The sequence below is a fragment of the Etheostoma spectabile genome, chromosome 8 (assembly GCF_008692095.1).
Source record: "Etheostoma spectabile isolate EspeVRDwgs_2016 chromosome 8, UIUC_Espe_1.0, whole genome shotgun sequence".
NCBI lineage: Eukaryota > Metazoa > Chordata > Actinopteri > Perciformes > Percidae > Etheostoma > Etheostoma spectabile.
The window spans coordinates 35,234,005-35,252,764 of NC_045740.1; the positions used below are offsets into that span (position 1 = coordinate 35,234,005).

At 42.0% G+C, this 18,760-nt stretch overlaps 1 protein-coding gene across 1 annotated transcript; it reads left to right on the forward strand.

Moving 5' to 3' along the window:
• Positions 1 to 17,874, forward strand: LOC116694546 (immunoglobulin superfamily member 22). Its single transcript, XM_032524295.1, is given in 26 exon segments — positions 1 to 430; positions 1,347 to 1,481; positions 2,097 to 2,236; positions 3,154 to 3,253; positions 3,560 to 3,596; positions 3,910 to 4,081; positions 4,353 to 4,466; positions 4,591 to 4,753; positions 5,131 to 5,243; positions 5,476 to 5,638; positions 6,367 to 6,570; positions 6,573 to 6,650; positions 7,892 to 8,016; positions 9,137 to 9,278; positions 10,432 to 10,639; positions 10,764 to 10,852; positions 10,951 to 11,253; positions 11,716 to 11,889; positions 12,459 to 12,587; positions 12,670 to 12,966; positions 13,432 to 13,520; positions 14,483 to 14,675; positions 15,606 to 15,908; positions 16,295 to 16,443; positions 17,145 to 17,325; positions 17,439 to 17,874. Coding segments are annotated over 26 exon segments (4,242 nt in total). The 5' UTR covers positions 1 to 57; the 3' UTR covers positions 17,507 to 17,874.
• Positions 17,875 to 18,760: the final 886 nt, after the last annotated feature.

Here is an 18,760-nt window from a genome sequence, read left to right on the forward strand (position 1 = left end):
TTGCTATCTGAGTAAACTATAGGATATCAGCTGTATCAGCATGTGACTTTAGAGAGGATGGTTAGGACTGTCCTATGTCCCTCTGGTCCCTTTTATCTACTGGATGTAATAAAGCTGTTTTACACCACGAGACCTTGTGGAATTAGGAGTCAAATGAGTATTTTTCTGCAAAACCTATCATTCCACATCTCTAATTGTGTCTTGTCAAAACCAGGCACGCATCAGCAACACCGTAACGTCATCGTCATGGCAGCACAGCTATTTCAGGCCACTGGGGGCAGAATGGAGCAGATGGAACGGCATGTGGGTCAGGCGAGCCAGATGTCAGATATGCAAATGTCCTCCTCATCCACCTCCTCCACCTTTACCTCCTCCGTGAGCTCCACCAAGCTGCGCAAAGTCTCGCAGCGCTTGTCGAGGACCACGGACGGTAGGACTCATGCACCAAGTTCGTCTTCTTCCCAACCTGCCATGCTTAATAATGTCAAATTTCTAAATTATAAGACATGACATGAAGAACCCTCTATTAGAGTCCTGATCATTACAATAAGCAAACCTGGCATAATTCATGTATATAAGATGGTTAAACCTCCCTGTCCCACTGTGTACTCTTTTTATTAGAGCCCAACCAATGTGAATATTTGGTTATTTAAAAACCCGATATATCGGCCTATATGCTGTATTAAAAAAAAAATAATCCAGAAACACGTTACAAAACATTAACAGATTTCCCTAACATTAGATATTTGTAGTTATTTATGAGTTCTCACTAAGATAATGATAATAATTTGTCTCATTGTCACAACAGAACAGAGGAACATCAAAACATATCAAAGTTCTGATAAATAAAATGTATAAAAATACAAACTTGAGATATAAAACTTAAAGTTCTTTGAACAAAAACACATTAACAAAAAATAATAATAATCAGTGTTGCCAACAGGGACGTTGTAGAGCGTCCTCTGGTGGACAGACTATGCAACGACAACGCTCATAACATGTTGACCGTCCGTTTTTTATTTTTTAAATATTAATTTATCAGAATCATTGCAATCATTTGTCATTATAAATTATTCTGATGAATGAATATTAATATGCAGATATCAATATGTCAGGAAATCGCGCTCTACTTTTTATACTTATGATGACGCCAGGCTGGTTTTAAGCTCCTGGCCAAATGCAGACCAACCATAAATCTAAATAAAATATATCATTTCTGTACTACAGGGCAACGAAAAAACATTGAAAGTCATATTGTTAATATCACATTTGCATGTGAGGCAGCTCTAGCATAGCTGGCCTGTTTGTACATGACGATCACGTGGATGTCCTTTATGCTCCCTCAGAGCACTCCGGGGTTCAGGGTAAAACCTCCGCTGTGGTGGAGTCCTTCAGCCAGGTGCAGAAGTCCCTTCACCTACCCGAGGGAGAGTCCGTCCCAGATTTTGAAGAGAAGCTGCGCCCCGTCACGGCCCAAGAGGGTGAGGTGAACCGCACCTTGAAATTTCAATGGATGCCCTTATTGCCCCCTAATGTCTCTCTATACACAACTGTGGACTCTTGAGACAATTAGAGAGCTACAAAGCTAATTTTAGATCCTTACCCATAGTTTGCCTAGAAACTCCAAATGACACAAGCTGAACTCCACTGGGAAGTAAAAGTTTGCTGCTATTTGTTAACTTTAGACAACCATTTGCCTTTTTGGATAAAGGTGTAAATGCTACCTCACAAAGCTAAAATACAGTCATGGAGTTTGAATGATGCTCCACAATAAAACCAAATAAATAAATAAAAACTTTGCTTCTTCTGCTGAATACAAACAGGTACCAGTAGTCTGAGCCCTACTCCCCCAGGTACTACCTATGAATTATAGATTAAGAGGCCAGAATAGTCACAATATGCAGAACGCTGTGGAGTTGACACAGCATTAGCATTTGTTTGCTGACCTTAAATTCACATAGGGGCAATTGATTTTATGTATGCTAAACATTCAACCCTCATTGCTCCGATTCGATTTTATGTTTGTCAAAATTAACAGTCTGCAGCTAAGTATTCCCAAGCAGATAACACGCATCAACCTGATCTGTCTTTCATAGGTGACAACGCTGTGTTTAAGGCCAAGGTGACGGGGAATCCCCAGCCGAGCGTTAACTGGGAACGAGCCAGCGGGTGCCGGGCATTGTCTGATGGCACTAAATCTTTCTATGACAACATAAACAATCAGCACATACTCAAGGTCCGTCACTAGAATTAGCTCACAGCATCTCACTGACAGGGGATGTGTTGATTCAGATCTATATGCAACTGTGATAGAGTCTCATTCATTTTCTGTAATATATCAAAAAGTTGAACCATTTTGTTTTCCCTCCATTGTGTTGTTTAATATTACTGCACAATGATTAGTATCAAACACATATATTAGAAATTGAGTGTCTGTATCATGAACCATAAGTATGTAGCTTTGCATGTATCACTCGATTTTTATGACAAATCCATCACATCTACCCAAAGATACCATTCATTGTTTCCATAATGAGTGTGTGATTGGAGTACCAGTATGATCAAGCATTTCTCCTCCACGTGCATTTGAATCTGAATGCATTTCCCAGGATACAGTATAGTCAAAATGCGTCGCTTTAAAAGAGGAGTGTGACCGAAACGGACTGCTGCAGAGTGCTACGGCTCTGTCCAGCCTGTCATTAAGCCACAGGGCTCTGATTGTGATTCTGTCAACTCAGATGGTACACCATGCATCATAAGGAAAAGTAGATAGTAAGAAAAAAAAAAACTCTCTCTGATCCTTTTATCTATAACCGCTCTGGAGTGGATTTAGCACTTTCACTGTACCAGCCGGGAATCTTAAGTGAAGCTTAAATAGCTATTATAAAGCAATTAACTTGTGGGTGCTGACATATGCATCTCCCCTTGCCATCTGTTTCTCTGGTGAGGGATGACTGTTAAGTTGCCACGCTAAATGTTTACTGGGTATTCCCAGCATGGCACTGCCTCCTCCAGCTCCACATAAGTACTGCAGTGGGATTTAATGTGCCCGGATGGTGACAGTATGACAGTTTTAGATTAAAAGTCTTACTGTAAGCAACAAGCAAGTCATTTTCATTAATTGCATGGAACTTGTAAATACCACCACTGCAGATCAAAAACCTCACCCTGGAGGATGCTGACGTCTACAAGTGCATCGCCTCCAACAAGCACGGAGAAGCCACCTACTCTACATCCCTCACTGTTACAGAGAGTGAGTCGAGCCATTGGGTGAACCTGTCTTAAGCGATGGCCAAATGAAGCTTCGTGAACCAGTGTCTTTATTTTCTGAGCCCACAAGATGGCATTCTTGGTTTTAAGGCCTAAGGCATTGCAATTCAGTGTATTCTTGCCATATAGAGGGTTCTGAAAATAAAGTCACTGGCTCACGAAGCTTTATTTGGCAATCACTACCTGTCTCAGTCCTGATAATTGCTTTTATTGTATTATTTAGGAGCTTTCAGCTAAGTTTATGTGCTGTTTTTTTACTCAGGTTAAGAAAGTCTGTCTTTGTTTGTAGATCCAGCGTTGGACTTCAAAAAGAAGCTGAAGAAACGGTAGGAACAGACGCCTGTTGCCTAATACTAGCTCTAACACTCCTAAAAGCTGTCATGGCGTGATGGAGCTTCCTCTGATCCACCCCCAGATCATTTTCTGTTGTTGTTGCATGCATCCAGAAATATATACAGGATGAGATCTAAAGAGCTGCAATGCGTGTCAGTGTTGCCACAGGGGCAGAGGAAGGTGCTTTTAAGCTGTCATGGCACACATGCATACTGTCAGACATATTTTTAGACAGACATACATACATGCATAGACTTTTGTATGTGCATGTAAACACACAGGCACAATTGTTTCCTCCTTGTGCAGCAGTGTGGAGAAGAGAGAGGAGAGGAGGCCACCAACAGAGGAGGAGATGCTGAAGATCCTCGCTGGAGCTGACAAGAAGGACTACGAGAGGATCTGCGCCGAGCACGGCTTCACCGACTTCAGAGGCATCCTCAAGAAGCTGAAGGAGATGAAGAAGCAAGTGGAGGTGGAGGTGGGCCTGTCACACAGAGAGCTTGTTCACGCACCACAGTATCACATAAGAAAGAAAAGGTGTGTGATGTGATATGAAAAACCGCTTAAAATAGAGCAGAATGGAAAATGGAGGGGGAAGGTGGAATGTCACACAGCACAGCCATGGCAACAAAGGTATTTCACACAGCAAGTCAAATAATGTGAAGATGGGGGGGGGGGGGGGGGGGGGGGTGACATTTTGTGTGTGTTAATGTATAAATAAGTGTTTTATCATTTGATATTTTTTCCAGATGGTGCGTGTGCTGAAGCCCCTGGAGGACATCACTGCCACAGCTGACACCAACGTCGTCTTTGACACCATCCTGGAACTGAAGGATCCAAATATCAGGATGCAGTGGTTTCTGGTAAAAACCAAATAAAAAATGAAAAATAAAAAAAAACGGATGTGTCTGTGTTTCAAAAGTCTGCACATGTATGGGTGCTTCCCGAGTTCCATCCCCTCGTCTAGGCGTTTCGTTTATGATTCAGGGCGCGGAGCTGCTGCGGGTCCAGTACTCTCACGGGAAATACGAAGTGAAACAGATGGGAACCAAGCACATGCTGTGCATTTCTAGCGTGAGCCTCAGTGACACGGGCACCTACACTCTGCAGGTTGCAGACAAGCGACTGTCAGCCAGGCTTACCGTCATAGGCAAGTGCAGAATGAGACTGAAGCTCTCCCCGCTGCTCAGAACTCAGAGAGACAACGGCATCATTGACTGCATAACCTACTCTTAGTGTCACACTCTTTTTTTTTTTTATAAAGTTTTATGCGAGCACAACTGCCATATGTGCATGCTTTCTCCCATCTCTCATTCAATCTATGAGACATAAATAGTCCAAATTAACTTCTTTTTTCCCCCCCAGACACCCATATTTCCTAAACACCCACATTTCAAAGCACCAGACACACTGTGTAGCTTGCAAATCCTATTATTTGGCATGGAATCCTTCCCATTGAGATGTTAATACGATTTGGATTATACACTTAAAAATCACACGATAAGAACACCTTTTTCTCTCCTTCAGATGAACCTCTGAAATTCCTGTCAGACTTAAAGCCCAAGAAAGTGACAGAGCGCCAGACCGCCACGTTCGAGATCCGTCTCTCTAAGAAGACAGATGCGCCACTCATCTGGAAGGTCTGTCTCTGACTCAGCAAGACACACCAAAAGACTTAAGACATAAGCGTATAATATCCCAGCTAGGATGAGATTTAAGAATTTGCTCTTGAGGAACATTTCAAGGACTTTTTGGCACCTTGAGTAACGAAATGAACACACAAAACAATGCGCTATAGGCAAATGGTGGACACGTGATTGAAAAGGAATATGGATATTATTTTCCTAGAAGTTTTTTTTTGCATTTTGGCAGGTTAAAGGAAAGGAAGTGAAAAGAGATGAAAAGTTCGACGTGTCCCTGTCTGAGGATGGTCTGACCTACACCTTGAAGATTAAGGATGCGAAAGTCAGTGACACTGGAGACTACACCATCAGCATCGGAGACCTCACTGCCACCGTGCCACTTTTCATTGAACGTAGGGATAACAGTATTGTATAGGTCTCTCATAAAAAAATTTGTTATGTTTTCTTTTTTCCCCAAAAGGGCTGTTTCTTCCTGTTTTTAGTGAAGCTAGCATTTCTAAAGGAAACAAACTTCTCCTTTTAGACTCAAAGGAGATGAGCAATTACTGCCTTTTTCTTTTCTTCCTCCCCTGAGATTAGTCTTTGCACCCTCATGGGCTATGCTAAACAACATCATCTTCCCTCTATCATCCAAAATGAAGACGTATGGGTAGCATAATAAATCCTCGCTCCTAGTGCTGAGTTGAAAGTAATCCAACCAAATCCCTCCTCACAACAAGCTCATTTATTACGGCTGTGTCTAACAAGATGCTTACTTGCCCAAGGTGCAAGCTGGGGCATGTATATGTCTTAACAAGGACATGTGGCTGTCCTCTGGGGTAGCAGGAACAGAAGCATAGTAATTTAGGGTTGTGTTAATTACAGTTTCATTAACTCTTTATTTCTTGTTCAACTATAAGTTTATAAGGAAGGTCTGCTGTGTGTTGGGACTGAATATGAAGAAATAAGTGGATACATAATTCAATTTCCTTCACCCTATGATCCTATTTTCATGTTTGAATGCGATTAAACTCCTTCTTCATGTGTTTATAGTTGCCAAAAAAGGTTGAAGTGGAGCAGGCTGGTGAAGGCCAAAGTGACTCAATTCCTTTTATGCCTCGTCTATTTCACTTTTCTCAAGGGATTCCTGTCAAGTTCACCAGCCACGTCAAGAACGTCCGTGTGCAGGAGAGAGGCACGGCTCGCCTGGGGTGCGAGACGAGCTCCAAGGACGTGCACATTCGCTGGCTGAAGGACGGGTGTGATGTAACGGCGAGTCGTCGCCACGTCTTCGCGCGCGAGGGAAAGAGGGCAGAGGTCATCATCGAGGACTGTGAGCTGACAGACGAGGGGAGTACTCTGTCGTCTGCACTCAGGACAACGACGCTAACGAATATGTCACGTCTGCCAAGCTGACTGTGGATGGTAATGATATCTGGAGTTTGTTTCAGCAACGGGGTTTAACTCTCGTGTCGTCCTCGGGTCAATTTGACCCATTTTGCTATGTCAAGGTTCTTTCAAATTACCCAAAATAACATGACTTGATTCCACACAACGCTCTTTAGCAAGTACAAATCTCTACTTTCATTCTTTTTTTTTTTTATTAATTCAGGACAATGCACATTGATGAACCTGCACAACAGTACACGTAAATGTGCCAGATTGTAGCCCGAGGGCTAATTTCCATCCGCAGTCCAATAGGCAGGTTGGAGTTACAGTGAAAAAAGACGTAGGATAGTAGCATTTAATACATAAAATCAAGAAGAAACAAAAAGAAAAGAAGAAAAAAAGAGAAAGAAAAAAACAAGACAAGTTAGCGGTGATTACATGTTTGGTTAGCTCTAAGCCACAGCTTCACCTGGCTCTTAAAGGAGGCCAGAGTGGGACGCTTCCTCATAGTTGGAGGAAGTGTTTCCCATAATGCACTGCCTTTAATAGATAGAGCATTATGACTGAATGAGGTTTTTCTAAAAGAAACCTCACAGTCCCCGTTTACAACGGCTCTTGTGACTCGAGTGTGTATATATTTAATAAACTCCAGCAGTGGAGGCGGTGCCAGGCCATGAAGTACTTTATAAATTAAGCACAATGAAGAAAATTTACAATAACTATCAAAACTCAGTAAGTTATATTTCTCTAAGATATTGCAATGATGATAAGAGAAAGGTTTTTTTTATCCAGAGTCTTAAGTGCCTTTTGGGATGTCATATTCAATTTTTTAGCATTTGAAAAAAAAGTTGAAGTGCTTTTGAAATAGTATTGAGTAAAAGTTGACATATTCCAGTCTGTGATTATCCATCAACATCCACTCCTTTAATTTTAGTCTAAATAATTCCTAATGTCTTCTTTTCTAACTCAAACATTAGGTTTAATTTCCTATGAATAAGGTTTATTGACCATAAATTCCCCAAATAACTGTAAAACTGAAGTGTTGAAAATGTCAAATGAGTGACAAACGTTGAAAAAAAGCGTCAAAAGTGTTGGGAAAAAAAAGGGACAAAAACGTAAGAAAAAGTTACAAAAAGATGATTAAAAAAAGCCTCACCAAAAGTGTTGATTTTCAATTTTGACAAGAAGACAACACGAAGGGTTAAGGTCCAATACTGGGACATTACTGAGTAACATACAAGACCCTAAATAAGCAGTTCTTCTTTGTGTGTGGTCAGAGCGTTTTGCCACAGTGGAGCGCAGTATGTCGGACGCTCGGTGTCCTACGGGCTCCCCTGCAGAGCTGTGCGTTGTCCTTGACGATGAGAAGGTCGACGGAGTGTGGCTGAAAGATGGAGTGGAGGTAAGATGGGGTTGGAGTTGGGGCTAGGCAACAATTCGATATTATAGGCCCATGTTAAATTAAACTAGATATCATCTTAGATTTTGGATATCGTAACATGACATGACATTTGTCTTCGGTTTTTTTTAAGGCTACATTACAGGAAAGTGATATTTTCTGACTGCTCTAGCTGTTGCCCTCTTAATCATTACATCCACCTTAATGAGGATTATTTCTCATGAATCTCATTGTGTAAATATTCTGTGGAAGCCAACATGATTGATTCCACACAACGCTCTTTGGCAAGTTCAAATCTCTACTTTCATTAATTTCGGGGTGTCTTATTCAATTTTATAGCATTTTATTCAAAATAAAATTGAAGTGGTTTTGAAATAGTATTAAATAAAAGTTGACATATTCCAGTCTGTGATTATCCATCAGCATACATTACTTTAATTTCAGTCGAAATAATTCCTAATTTCTGCTTTTCTAACTCAAACAGTAGCTATAATTTCCTATGAATGAGATTTATTCACCATAAATTCCAAAAAATAACGAATAACGATAATAAAGTTAATAAGTTAGTGTTACGTAGTGTTGAAAACGTCCAAAAAAGTGACAAACGTTGGAAAAAAAAAGCCTCAAAAGTGTTGGAAAAAGGGACAAGCATTAAAGAAAAAAAGAATCCAAAACAAAGAACCTAAAATCAAAAGCGTCAACAAAAGTGTTGATTTTCAATTTTGACGGGAAGACGACACGAGGGTTAAAGATTAATACAGGACAGCTGAAGACATGAATAGGGGAGATAGAGGGGGTAAAGACATGCAGCAAAGGGCCGCGGGTTGGAGTTGGACCCCAAGCCAACTGCGTCAAGGAGCAAACCTCTATATATATATATATATATATATATATATATATATATATATATATATATATATATATATATATATATTGGCGCCCGCTTTAACAGATGAGCTATCCGGGCGCCTGAGTGTAGATTCTTGATTCTAGATTGATACCATAGTCAAACCTTTGATATTGTCACCAAGTCTTATCAGTTAAGTTCTCTAACCCACACCCGCTTCTGTTTTGGATCGTTTGTGTTTCATTAAAAACACAATACACGTGTCACATTTGACAGGTTTCGGAGCTGAGGGGGGTTCAGGTGGTGAAACAGGGAGCCGTTCACAAGCTGATCTTCTCTGGTGTGACCGATACTCACGAGGGCAAGTACACCTTCAGAGCCAAGGGGGCTGAGAGCGAGGCTGTCCTCACTATTGCAGGTGTGTTGAATTTGAGACGGAGACTCAGTGGAACAAGCTCCCTGCCAATGTCTGAGAGACAAACTGTTTAAATCCAGGCAGTGTCTTTTTTTTTTTTTTATACTACCACAGGGAGTCGCCAAAGTCGGACATGTACAAATCCTTCACGTTAACCCTTGTGTTGGTTCTTGGGTCAAATGTGACCCATTTTAAAAAGAGGGTTTCTTTCAACCAAATTTTCTGAAAAATAAAGTGGATTGTTCTGGACAACGCTCTTCACAAGTAAAGTAAATGATCAGCCCACTACTTTCTTTAAATGTTGATGTTTTATTTCATTTTACAGCATTCGAAAAAAGTTTTTTATGAAAGAACGTTGAAAAAAGTGACAAGATTTTCTGCAAAAGCTTCAAAAACGTGGAGGAAAAAGCCCACAAAAAAACTTAAAAGGCACAGAAAAAAAATGGCCGGAAACATTGGGGAAAAAGTGACAAAAACCCTTTTTAGTTTTGAAAAAGACGACCGAACCGTTGGAAAAAAAGTTCAAATTTTGACCCAGAAAACAATAAGTTGTACAATTGACGTGAAGACAACGCAAGGGTTAAAAGGTATTAGTTAGTGATGTTATTTGTATTTATTTGGCAGTTCAAATATCAACAGTCTTTGGGCAGCATTACTTACTGCACCTTTAATGCTACCAAATTGAAACTAATTAAAACCAGAATAAGATCGAAATAAAAACTCCCATCAAAATAACATCCTAATCTAATTCTATGTTTTCTAACAGAAATTGTCCATAGAAAGGTATTCACGGTTGTCTTTGGGTTTATTTATATTTCAGATTGCATTATGGGTAATTTATCTGTGCTCCGTCTGCGTTTCCCCAGTAGGTTACTGGGTAAGGGAGCGTCAAAAGCCTAAAAAAAAGCTTCAAAAGTGGAAGAAAAAGCTTGAAAATGCGTCAAAAAGAGCCAAAAAGTAAATAAGAAGCATTGAAAGAAGCGTCAAAATTACAAAATGAGGCAGCGTTATCTGAGAGAATGTGAAACAATATCTGAAGTTTTTACTTCAGCTGCAAGTTTTTCTCCAATTTTGGTTTTTAATTACAGTTAATGAGCTGCCAGTTTTTTCTGTTATTTTGCGGATTTATTTCTTAGAGTGTAACCCTTTGTCCCAGACCCACCAGAAATGGACTCCTCTGTGCTGGACTTGTTGGGGGCCCGACCTGTGACTGTGAAGGCGGGCCAGACAGCCACCATTCAGATCCCCTTCAAAGGCAAACCCCCTCCCAAGATCACCTGGTACAAAGACGGCGTGGAGGTCACGGAGGATGAGAGGAACAAGGTGGAGAGGACAGCTGACGGCACCTCGCTGGTGCTCAGCAGGTGGGTGAGAAGATGGATGCGTCCATCCACTCAGCTCTTTTCAGAAGGTCACACACAAATTAAAATATACATACTGTAGATACACATTTCTCAAACACTTCCTCGCCATTTGCCTGTTTACTAGATGTGTGCGAGAAGACAGTGGGGCCATTATGCTCCGTCTGAAGAGTGACTGTGGCACTGCTGTTGCCAACCTGCACCTCAACGTGATTGGTGGGTGGCATATTTGGCAACCAAAGTTGTGCTTTAACGCAGATTTGGAATTCTTAACGCATGTTTTGCCACATTCCCCCCCCCCCCCCCCTTCCCAGACCATCCCAAACCTCCACAAGGGAAAGTGGAGTTCCTCGAGCTATCAGGAAATATTGTCAAAATGAAGTGGAAGGCTCCGCGGGACAATGGGGGCAAGCATGTGACCAGCTTTGTGGTTGAACGTCGCACGGCGGGTAAGAAGTCGTGGACCAGGGTTGGTGAAGTAGACAGCAGCACCATCAGCTTCAGCGATGACAAAGTGGAGGAGGGCCAGGTGTACCAGTATCGCATCAGGGCCGTCAACGCGGAGGGAGTGAGCGACCCTCTCGAGACCGAGGAGGTGCGCGCTGGACAGCCCGTGGGTGAGCATTAGTTTTATAAATCAATGCCAAATCGCCAAAATCATCTCTCAAAACATCAAGGTTAGAGAGAAGTGTCACCATGACTTCGGTGGGGGGGGGGGCATTAGCTCTGTCAGTGGGGAGTTGGGTTGGAACCGGCGGGTCGCTGGTTCAAGTCCCCACACAGATCAAAGTATGGTGGTGGGCTGGTAGATGGAGAGGTGCCAGTTCACCTCCTGGGCACTGCCAAGGTGCTCTTGAGCAAGGCACCAAACCCCCAACTGCTCGGGGTGCCTTTCTATGGGCAGCCCCCCCACTCTGACATATCTCCAGACATTAGTGCATGTATAGGTACTGAGCATGTGCGTGTAGTTCAGGCCTGTGTGTAGTAACAGAGTGAAAACATTGTAATTTCCCCTTGTGGGATTAATAAAGAATACATTATTATTATTATTATCATCCTGTATAAATGGTCCTACCCAGAGCCTCCAGGCACAGCGTCCCAACCCCAGGTGTCTAACATAACCAAGGACACCATGACAGTGAGCTGGACACCTCCAGCCCAGGATGGGGGAGCTCCAGTTCTGGGCTACGTCCTGGAGAGGAGGAAGAAGGGGAGTAACATGTGGTTACAGGTCAACAAGGAAATGCTCACAGGTCAGACTATCAAGCTGTATTGTTTCGTTGCCAGATCCAGGTGTAATAGATTTGTCTTTTACTTACACATTTCAAATCAAGTAGTCCTTACTAGGTGTGGGGGAAAGAATCAATACCGCATAGTATCACAATATTTTCAGTAGCAATACTGTATCAATACACAGATGCCAAGTATGGATCTTTTAATATATATGTGTTGGTCAGTTTGTCCCAGCAATAAAATTGAAATGATATGAACAAACAGAGAAATGTATCTTTTTAGATAAAACAGATGTTGACAAACTTCCCTTTTGGGGACGTCATTTGAAATTGGGAAAAAGTAGAAGTTGGAAAAAAAGGTTATGAATTGCAATATATCGCAGGATATTGCAATATGTTTAAAATCGCAATATCATATCGTGGCATAAGTATCGGGATGATGTCGTATCGGGAGGCGACTGATTCCCACCCCTAGTCATTGCTGTACATTAAACCTGTATGGTTGTCATGTTTCTGTATTATTGACAGTATTGACATCCTCTCTTGTTGGTTGAATATCATGTCTTAAACTTGCATATTGTTTTTTGAAGATACAAAATTCCTGGTGGAAGGACTGGTGGATGGTGTGGAGTATGAGTTCAGAGTCACCAGTGTAAACAGGGCTGGAGCAGGCGGTGCCAGCACCATTTCTAATGCTGTCCTGGCCAAAGACCCAACAAGTGAGTCCTTCATTTCCCTTTCTGTATCTATATTATCTGGACTATCTAACATCTGTAAATGCTGCCTTTTGTTCTCTTGAAGGAGCTCCTGGTCTGGTGAGGAACCTGTGTGTGTCCGATTCCACAAACTCCTCCATTTCTCTGAGGTGGAGTCCTCCAGAGCAGGGAGACGAGCCCTCGGGTTACATCCTAGAGGTTCGCCCTGAAGATGTTAAAGAGTGGGCGAAGGCCACCAAGATCCCCATCGTGGCTACTACCTTCAATGTCGGAGGACTTCAGGAGCGGAGGAAGTACCACTTCCGTGTCCGGGCTGTCAATGAAGGAGGTGTGGGGGAGCCAACTGAGCTGTTGGAGGGTGTACTGGCCATGCCTCCACCTGGTAATTATGGGTGGGGGGGGAAAAGTCGGCACAGCAAAGTATTGCAATATTTTTAGTGGCAATACTGTATCGATACACAGGCGCCAAGTATGGATCTGTTATTATACATGTGTTTGTCAATTTGTCCCATTTTGCGGCAATAACATTGAAGTGAGATGAACAAACAAAGAAATGTATCTTTTTAGATGAAAAAAAAGTTTCCTTTTGGGGACATCATTTGAAATTGGGAAAAATTACAAGTTGAAAAAAAAGTTGTAAATTGTAAGATATTGCAGAATATTGCAATATGTTTAAAATCTCAATAATATCGTATCGCGGTATAAGTATCGTTATGGAGGTGTCTGGTGATTCCCACCCTCTGCTGGTAATATCACTGACTGCATTCTCTTGTAGTCACCTTTTATTTATTTTTTTACTCTTTTTTTATTTTATTTTTAATGTTTTGTATTTTTCCCCCCCATGCAGTGGCGCCTAGGTTTGATCTCCAGGGGAAGCTGAAGAACCCGGTGGTGGTCCGAGCTGGATCTGCACTTCGCCTACACCTCGGCTTCACTGTAAGACTCCGCCTGGAACTCCCCAATCTGTCCATGTTAAAATCACAAGTCAAAGCTCACCTTTAACCCTCTTGTTGTGCTTGGGTCAAATTTGACCTCTTTTCAAAATCTCTATACACCAGAAATTAGTTTAAATTACCACACAAAAAAGGATGGATTCCGTACATCGCTCTTTGCAAATTTAATTTTCACTTTCATTGAATTTTGGGGGGGGAATTGAAATGAATACAATTCAGTATCCTGAATACTAAACTCATCCACTCAACATAAGCTCCTCTGATCTTAACTATTAGTCAAAATGGTTCATAACTTCTGTTATTTTTTAAGTGGATGTGGCTCGGGAAAGGGAAGTTTGGGGTCCCCTACTGGAGCTGCTACCCCCGCAACCCGATACCAGATAAACGGATGAAGATGGATGGATGAATGTTATTTTTTTTACTCAAATGTTAGGTATGATTGCACATAAACAAGGTTTATTTACCATGAATCCCAAACAGTAGTGTAAACCTAGTGGTAGTAAGCTGGTGTTAGTGAAAACTAAAAAAATGTCACGTTGGGAGGACAACACAAGGGTTAATGAGTTGCTTTTAATGTTTGATTATTGTGTGCATTTCATATACTATTTAAGCAGCATTTTGTATCATGTATATTCAAATATTTGTTCTCGTATTTTTTTCCTATTATTTCATGTATATTGTACATATGTGTATCGTATCCTAGTATTTAAATTATATTTATATCCTGTGCTGATTTTGCTGCTGCAACACTGTACTTTCCCATTTTATTGGGATCAAAATCTAGCCATCTTTTTGTAGTATGTATTTCTTTTTAAAAACTGCAAAGTGTCATTGAGTGTTGCAGAATTTAGCAACGTTCCTTTGAGCCACCGGACTAGCATGTTCCACATAAGTCCTATCAAATGAATTCTTACTCTTCAATCTTTACCTTCTTCACCCTTACAGGCTTCACCTACCCCAGTGGTAACCTGGTTCAAGGACGACCTCATCACTGCGGGACGGGAAGTCATCACCAAGAGCCAGAATCACTCCCAGTTCCTGATTCCCACTTCTCAACGATCGGACTCTGGCGTCTACCGTGTCCACCTGAAGAACGACAATGGAGAGGCTCACTATGATGTCACTGTCAGGGTTACGGGTGAGGGACCAAGCCTCCGTTATATAGAACAAAAAACCTTTATTATCATTATACACGAGTGCAGGACCTGAAGCAACCCCATTACAGTGTCAACACAAAATATAAAACTATAAAATGTAAAAATATAAAACGTAAGAAGTGCAGAAAAAAAAAAGAGGGGGGAAACGTGGTGCACAGTCCTGAGAGCAAGTATATACTGTACATATATAAAATAGTAAGAAAGATAAAAGGTTTGTATACACATTGTGCAAAAATACAGTTTGGTATATCAAGAGTCCTGAGTATTAAATATTGCACAGTAATGAGATTAAGTGATTGAGGATTAAATATTGCATTGTAATGGAATTAAATGGTAAGTACTAAATATTGCACTGTAATGGAATTGCACAGAATTCCAGTGTCCTTTTAGGCATTATATATCGGCATTGCACAGTAAGTGGGAGAAGAAAATCCGGGTGCGGGGGGGTGGGGGGGGCTGTGAAGTGAAGTCGGTGCATGTGTGTGTTCAGGGTGCTTATGGATTTTGGGAAGAAACTGTTCTCGAGTCTGTTTGTACGTGCTCTGATGCACCTGTAGGGCCTTTCTGAGGGTAACAGGTCAAACAGATTGGAAGGGGGGTGCTGTGTCCTTGACGTTTTCCGCCCTGCTGAGGCAGCGGGAGGAGTAGATGTCCATCAGGGATGGGAGAGGGCAGCCTATGATCTTTTGTGCTGTATATATACACATCTAGTCTTCAATTGCAGGGTCTTTCTTAACATTAATCAACAATAATTGTCTCAGAAGGTAGTCTCTCAAAGTGTATATCAGGGGTTACATTTCCAAAGCAGCTTACATGGGGTTGTGGAAACTCCCAGAGTGATATTTCAGATCTTAAGGTATTATATTTCTCCTCCTCATCAACCTCCATCTGTACTTACCACCATCCCTCAGACTTTCCTCGGCCCCCGAAGAACCTCGGCTTGGTAGAGGAGGTTCCGAGCACGGTGACCCTGCAGTGGGATCACACCCCAGACCTGGCTGACGACGACGAGGGAGCACATTACATCATCCTCAAACGGGACACCAGCACTGCCTCCTGGTTCACCGTGGCCGAGCGGGTCTTCAGCAACAAGTACACCGTGACGGGACTGCTTCCGGGGAGAAAGTACTACTTCCGAGTCATTGCACACAACTCTATCGGAGACAGTGAGCCTTTGGACTCCAAAGAACCTGTCATCATGGCCAAGGAGAAAGGTGAGAAGGGAAACCATTTGATTGCAGCAATATACTGTTTATGTTATACAAATACAATCAGCATGTTGAATTAATGCTAATTTGAATCAGCTTTATTTACCAGGAATGAAGACTTATCTGCAGAATTTGGCTTTGGATCATCATTGCTCACAATGTGCTAAGACATACAAAGCAAACAATATACACACACACTAATATATACACACTCTAAATATCTTTTTTCAGAAACAATACAGACAGATTGAGGCAATAGTGCAATGAAGAGTAACTTATTATTTTAATTGTGGAGTATAGCGCAAAGAATGCTGGAATAAAATAGTATTATGTTATTACAATACAATATTTGTGCTTTTTTCTGTATGTGCATATTTGTGCATCTGTCTTAGAGTGCATCAGAAGCCTTCGTTTGAAGGAATATGTCTCAAAGCCACGTCAGGTGAAACCGACGTTCCTGCTGCCGCTGAAGGACCACGCTGTTCGCAGAGGCCACGACTGCACCATGAGCTGTGCCTATCAGGGCATGCCAACACCCCAGGTATGAAGTACACGGCTACTGATATCAGTGTGGGGGATCTACCTGGAAGATTTATGCATGTTACGTGGAAGGAAGGAGGAGCCCAAAGAAGAGCAGTAGCAGGTAGCGTCAACAAACACAGGGAGCAAAAAGGCAAAATCCAAGCAAAATTCCAAAAATCGGGCAAAGGCCCAGGGGAAAAAAGGAAGGGCAAAAACAGCGAGAGGGAAAACTACACAAAGACACTCACGGGGACGCTCAGGAACATGGACTAGAACACGCAGACTGGACAAAAGGATATGACAAGGGAAGAGGGAAGCGCAGACATTAAATACACAAGGTAATGAGATAATGAGAGGCAGGTGACAAGAGGGCAGGGAAGCAGGTAGAAAACATCAGGTAATCACAAGAGCGGGAAGACACAGGAAGTCAAACTAAAGGCAAGGCGAGACAAAAACCGTACTTCAAAATAAAACCGGAAACAGAACATGCAGACACTCAGAGGGGACACAGGACAGGACCAACAACACAAGACCGGGGAGAAAAGATACAAACACAAGACGGTACCAAAAGAGGAAAAAGAATCCAAAGCAAAAAACAAAAAAACCACCCCAGTGCATTCATAATTGGAATATTGTGAATTGTGTGTACCTTCTTTGTTGTTGATATCATTCCCAGAACCCCCTAAAATAATAATAATATTGGCAATTCCACCTGAATAGGCCTGCTGGTATAAGGGGGAATCAAAGATCTCTGACTCCCCTCGGTTTTGGCACAGCACAGCCAACGGAGTGTGCACACTGGTCATCCCCACCTGTGGAGCTGAAAACAGCGGAGAATACACCCTGGTGCTGGAGAACCCCCTGGGGACGGCCAAGTGCTCCTGCAACTTGGTGATATTTGGTAGGTTCGCAGAACCCGAGTGAGAGGAGCGGGAGGATGGTTTAATAACTAAACATGTTTTTAGCTGCTTTGCCTGATGAATTATGTATATCTCTGTATGTGTGTTCTTGCAGATAAGGATGACAAGAGTCTGCTGGAGAGCCTGACCAAGCAGGCCCACAAAGAGAAGCTCATTTTATAAGAAGTCTGCTTCAACCGTCGCCATGACAGATGCACTTTGATTACGCTGCATGTATTGCCACCACTTAAAAATGCTTTTAGTAGTGGTTAGAGATTTAGGAAATTGGAGATCTATAAAGCAGATTTTGGATTGACTTGAATTTTCTGACTTTTATCTACTTGTTTTGGCCCCATCTTACTCAATTTCCCAGGCTCTAGGAATGCAACACATGGCCACTAGATGTCAGGCTTGCTCCCTTCTTAGTGTGGGTGTTATCCTCCAAGAGCTGAGTGTTGGAGGCATTCTTACTCATTAGTCATCTCGCTCAGCCAGAGAGATTGTCCCTTCTCACAAATGCTTTTCTCCCTATAAAATTATTTTTACTTTTATCCTTCTCCAGGGTTTCCAGTTCTTGCCCAAATACTCTTGTTTCACACGGCCTGCAGTAACAGGATACACGCCATGTCAACCAAGTGGAATGGATGGAATGTGTGTCTGTGCATGAAAAGAATGTAATATAACATAATTTCAGTGCATCATATCCACACAGCCATTTTGGAACCAGAGTTCACACTGTCAATTACACACTAGCCAATACTTCCCTTTGAGGTGTCCTGGTAGCTTATTGAAATGTCAATCTACTTATGATGCAGAGCCCTGGGTTGAAATCCAGTCAAAAATTCCCCTATTGATGACTGAAATACAAACACACAAATGTTATACCCCCCATAACTAAATTGCCAGAATTGTCCGTATTAGGACAGTGTCTCATTAATTTGTATTGTCTCTGTCTCTGTCTAGCATATTATTGGATTTGAAATGAAACAATGAGGGTGAGCTTTACACCTGTTTCCACATCCACATTAGATGGACTGTGTGACAGCTGTAGCCCTTCTTTATAAATACCAGCAGGTTTCTCAATTTCATGTTACAGAAAGTAACTGGAGAAGATAACATAAGCTATATCATATTGGATATTGAAGTCTGTGACAGGAGACATGACCTGCAGCCATTTACACTTCTAGCTTGTTTTGGGGCTTTTTGCATTCACTCTGATCCTCAGCAAGTGAAACACATACTTAATTTGATTATGATCAACTTGGCATTTGAAGCGTTGGTCATTAAAGCTATAGTGCGTAGTGAGTCACGGGATTGGGGGCTTAAGGTATGGCTCCTGGCCCACTTTTGACAATTTTGTTATATGGTTCTAACTTAGGGCGACCAGACGTCCCCCGGTTTTGGTGACCATTCCCCAGGTGGATCTGTCCTCGGAAA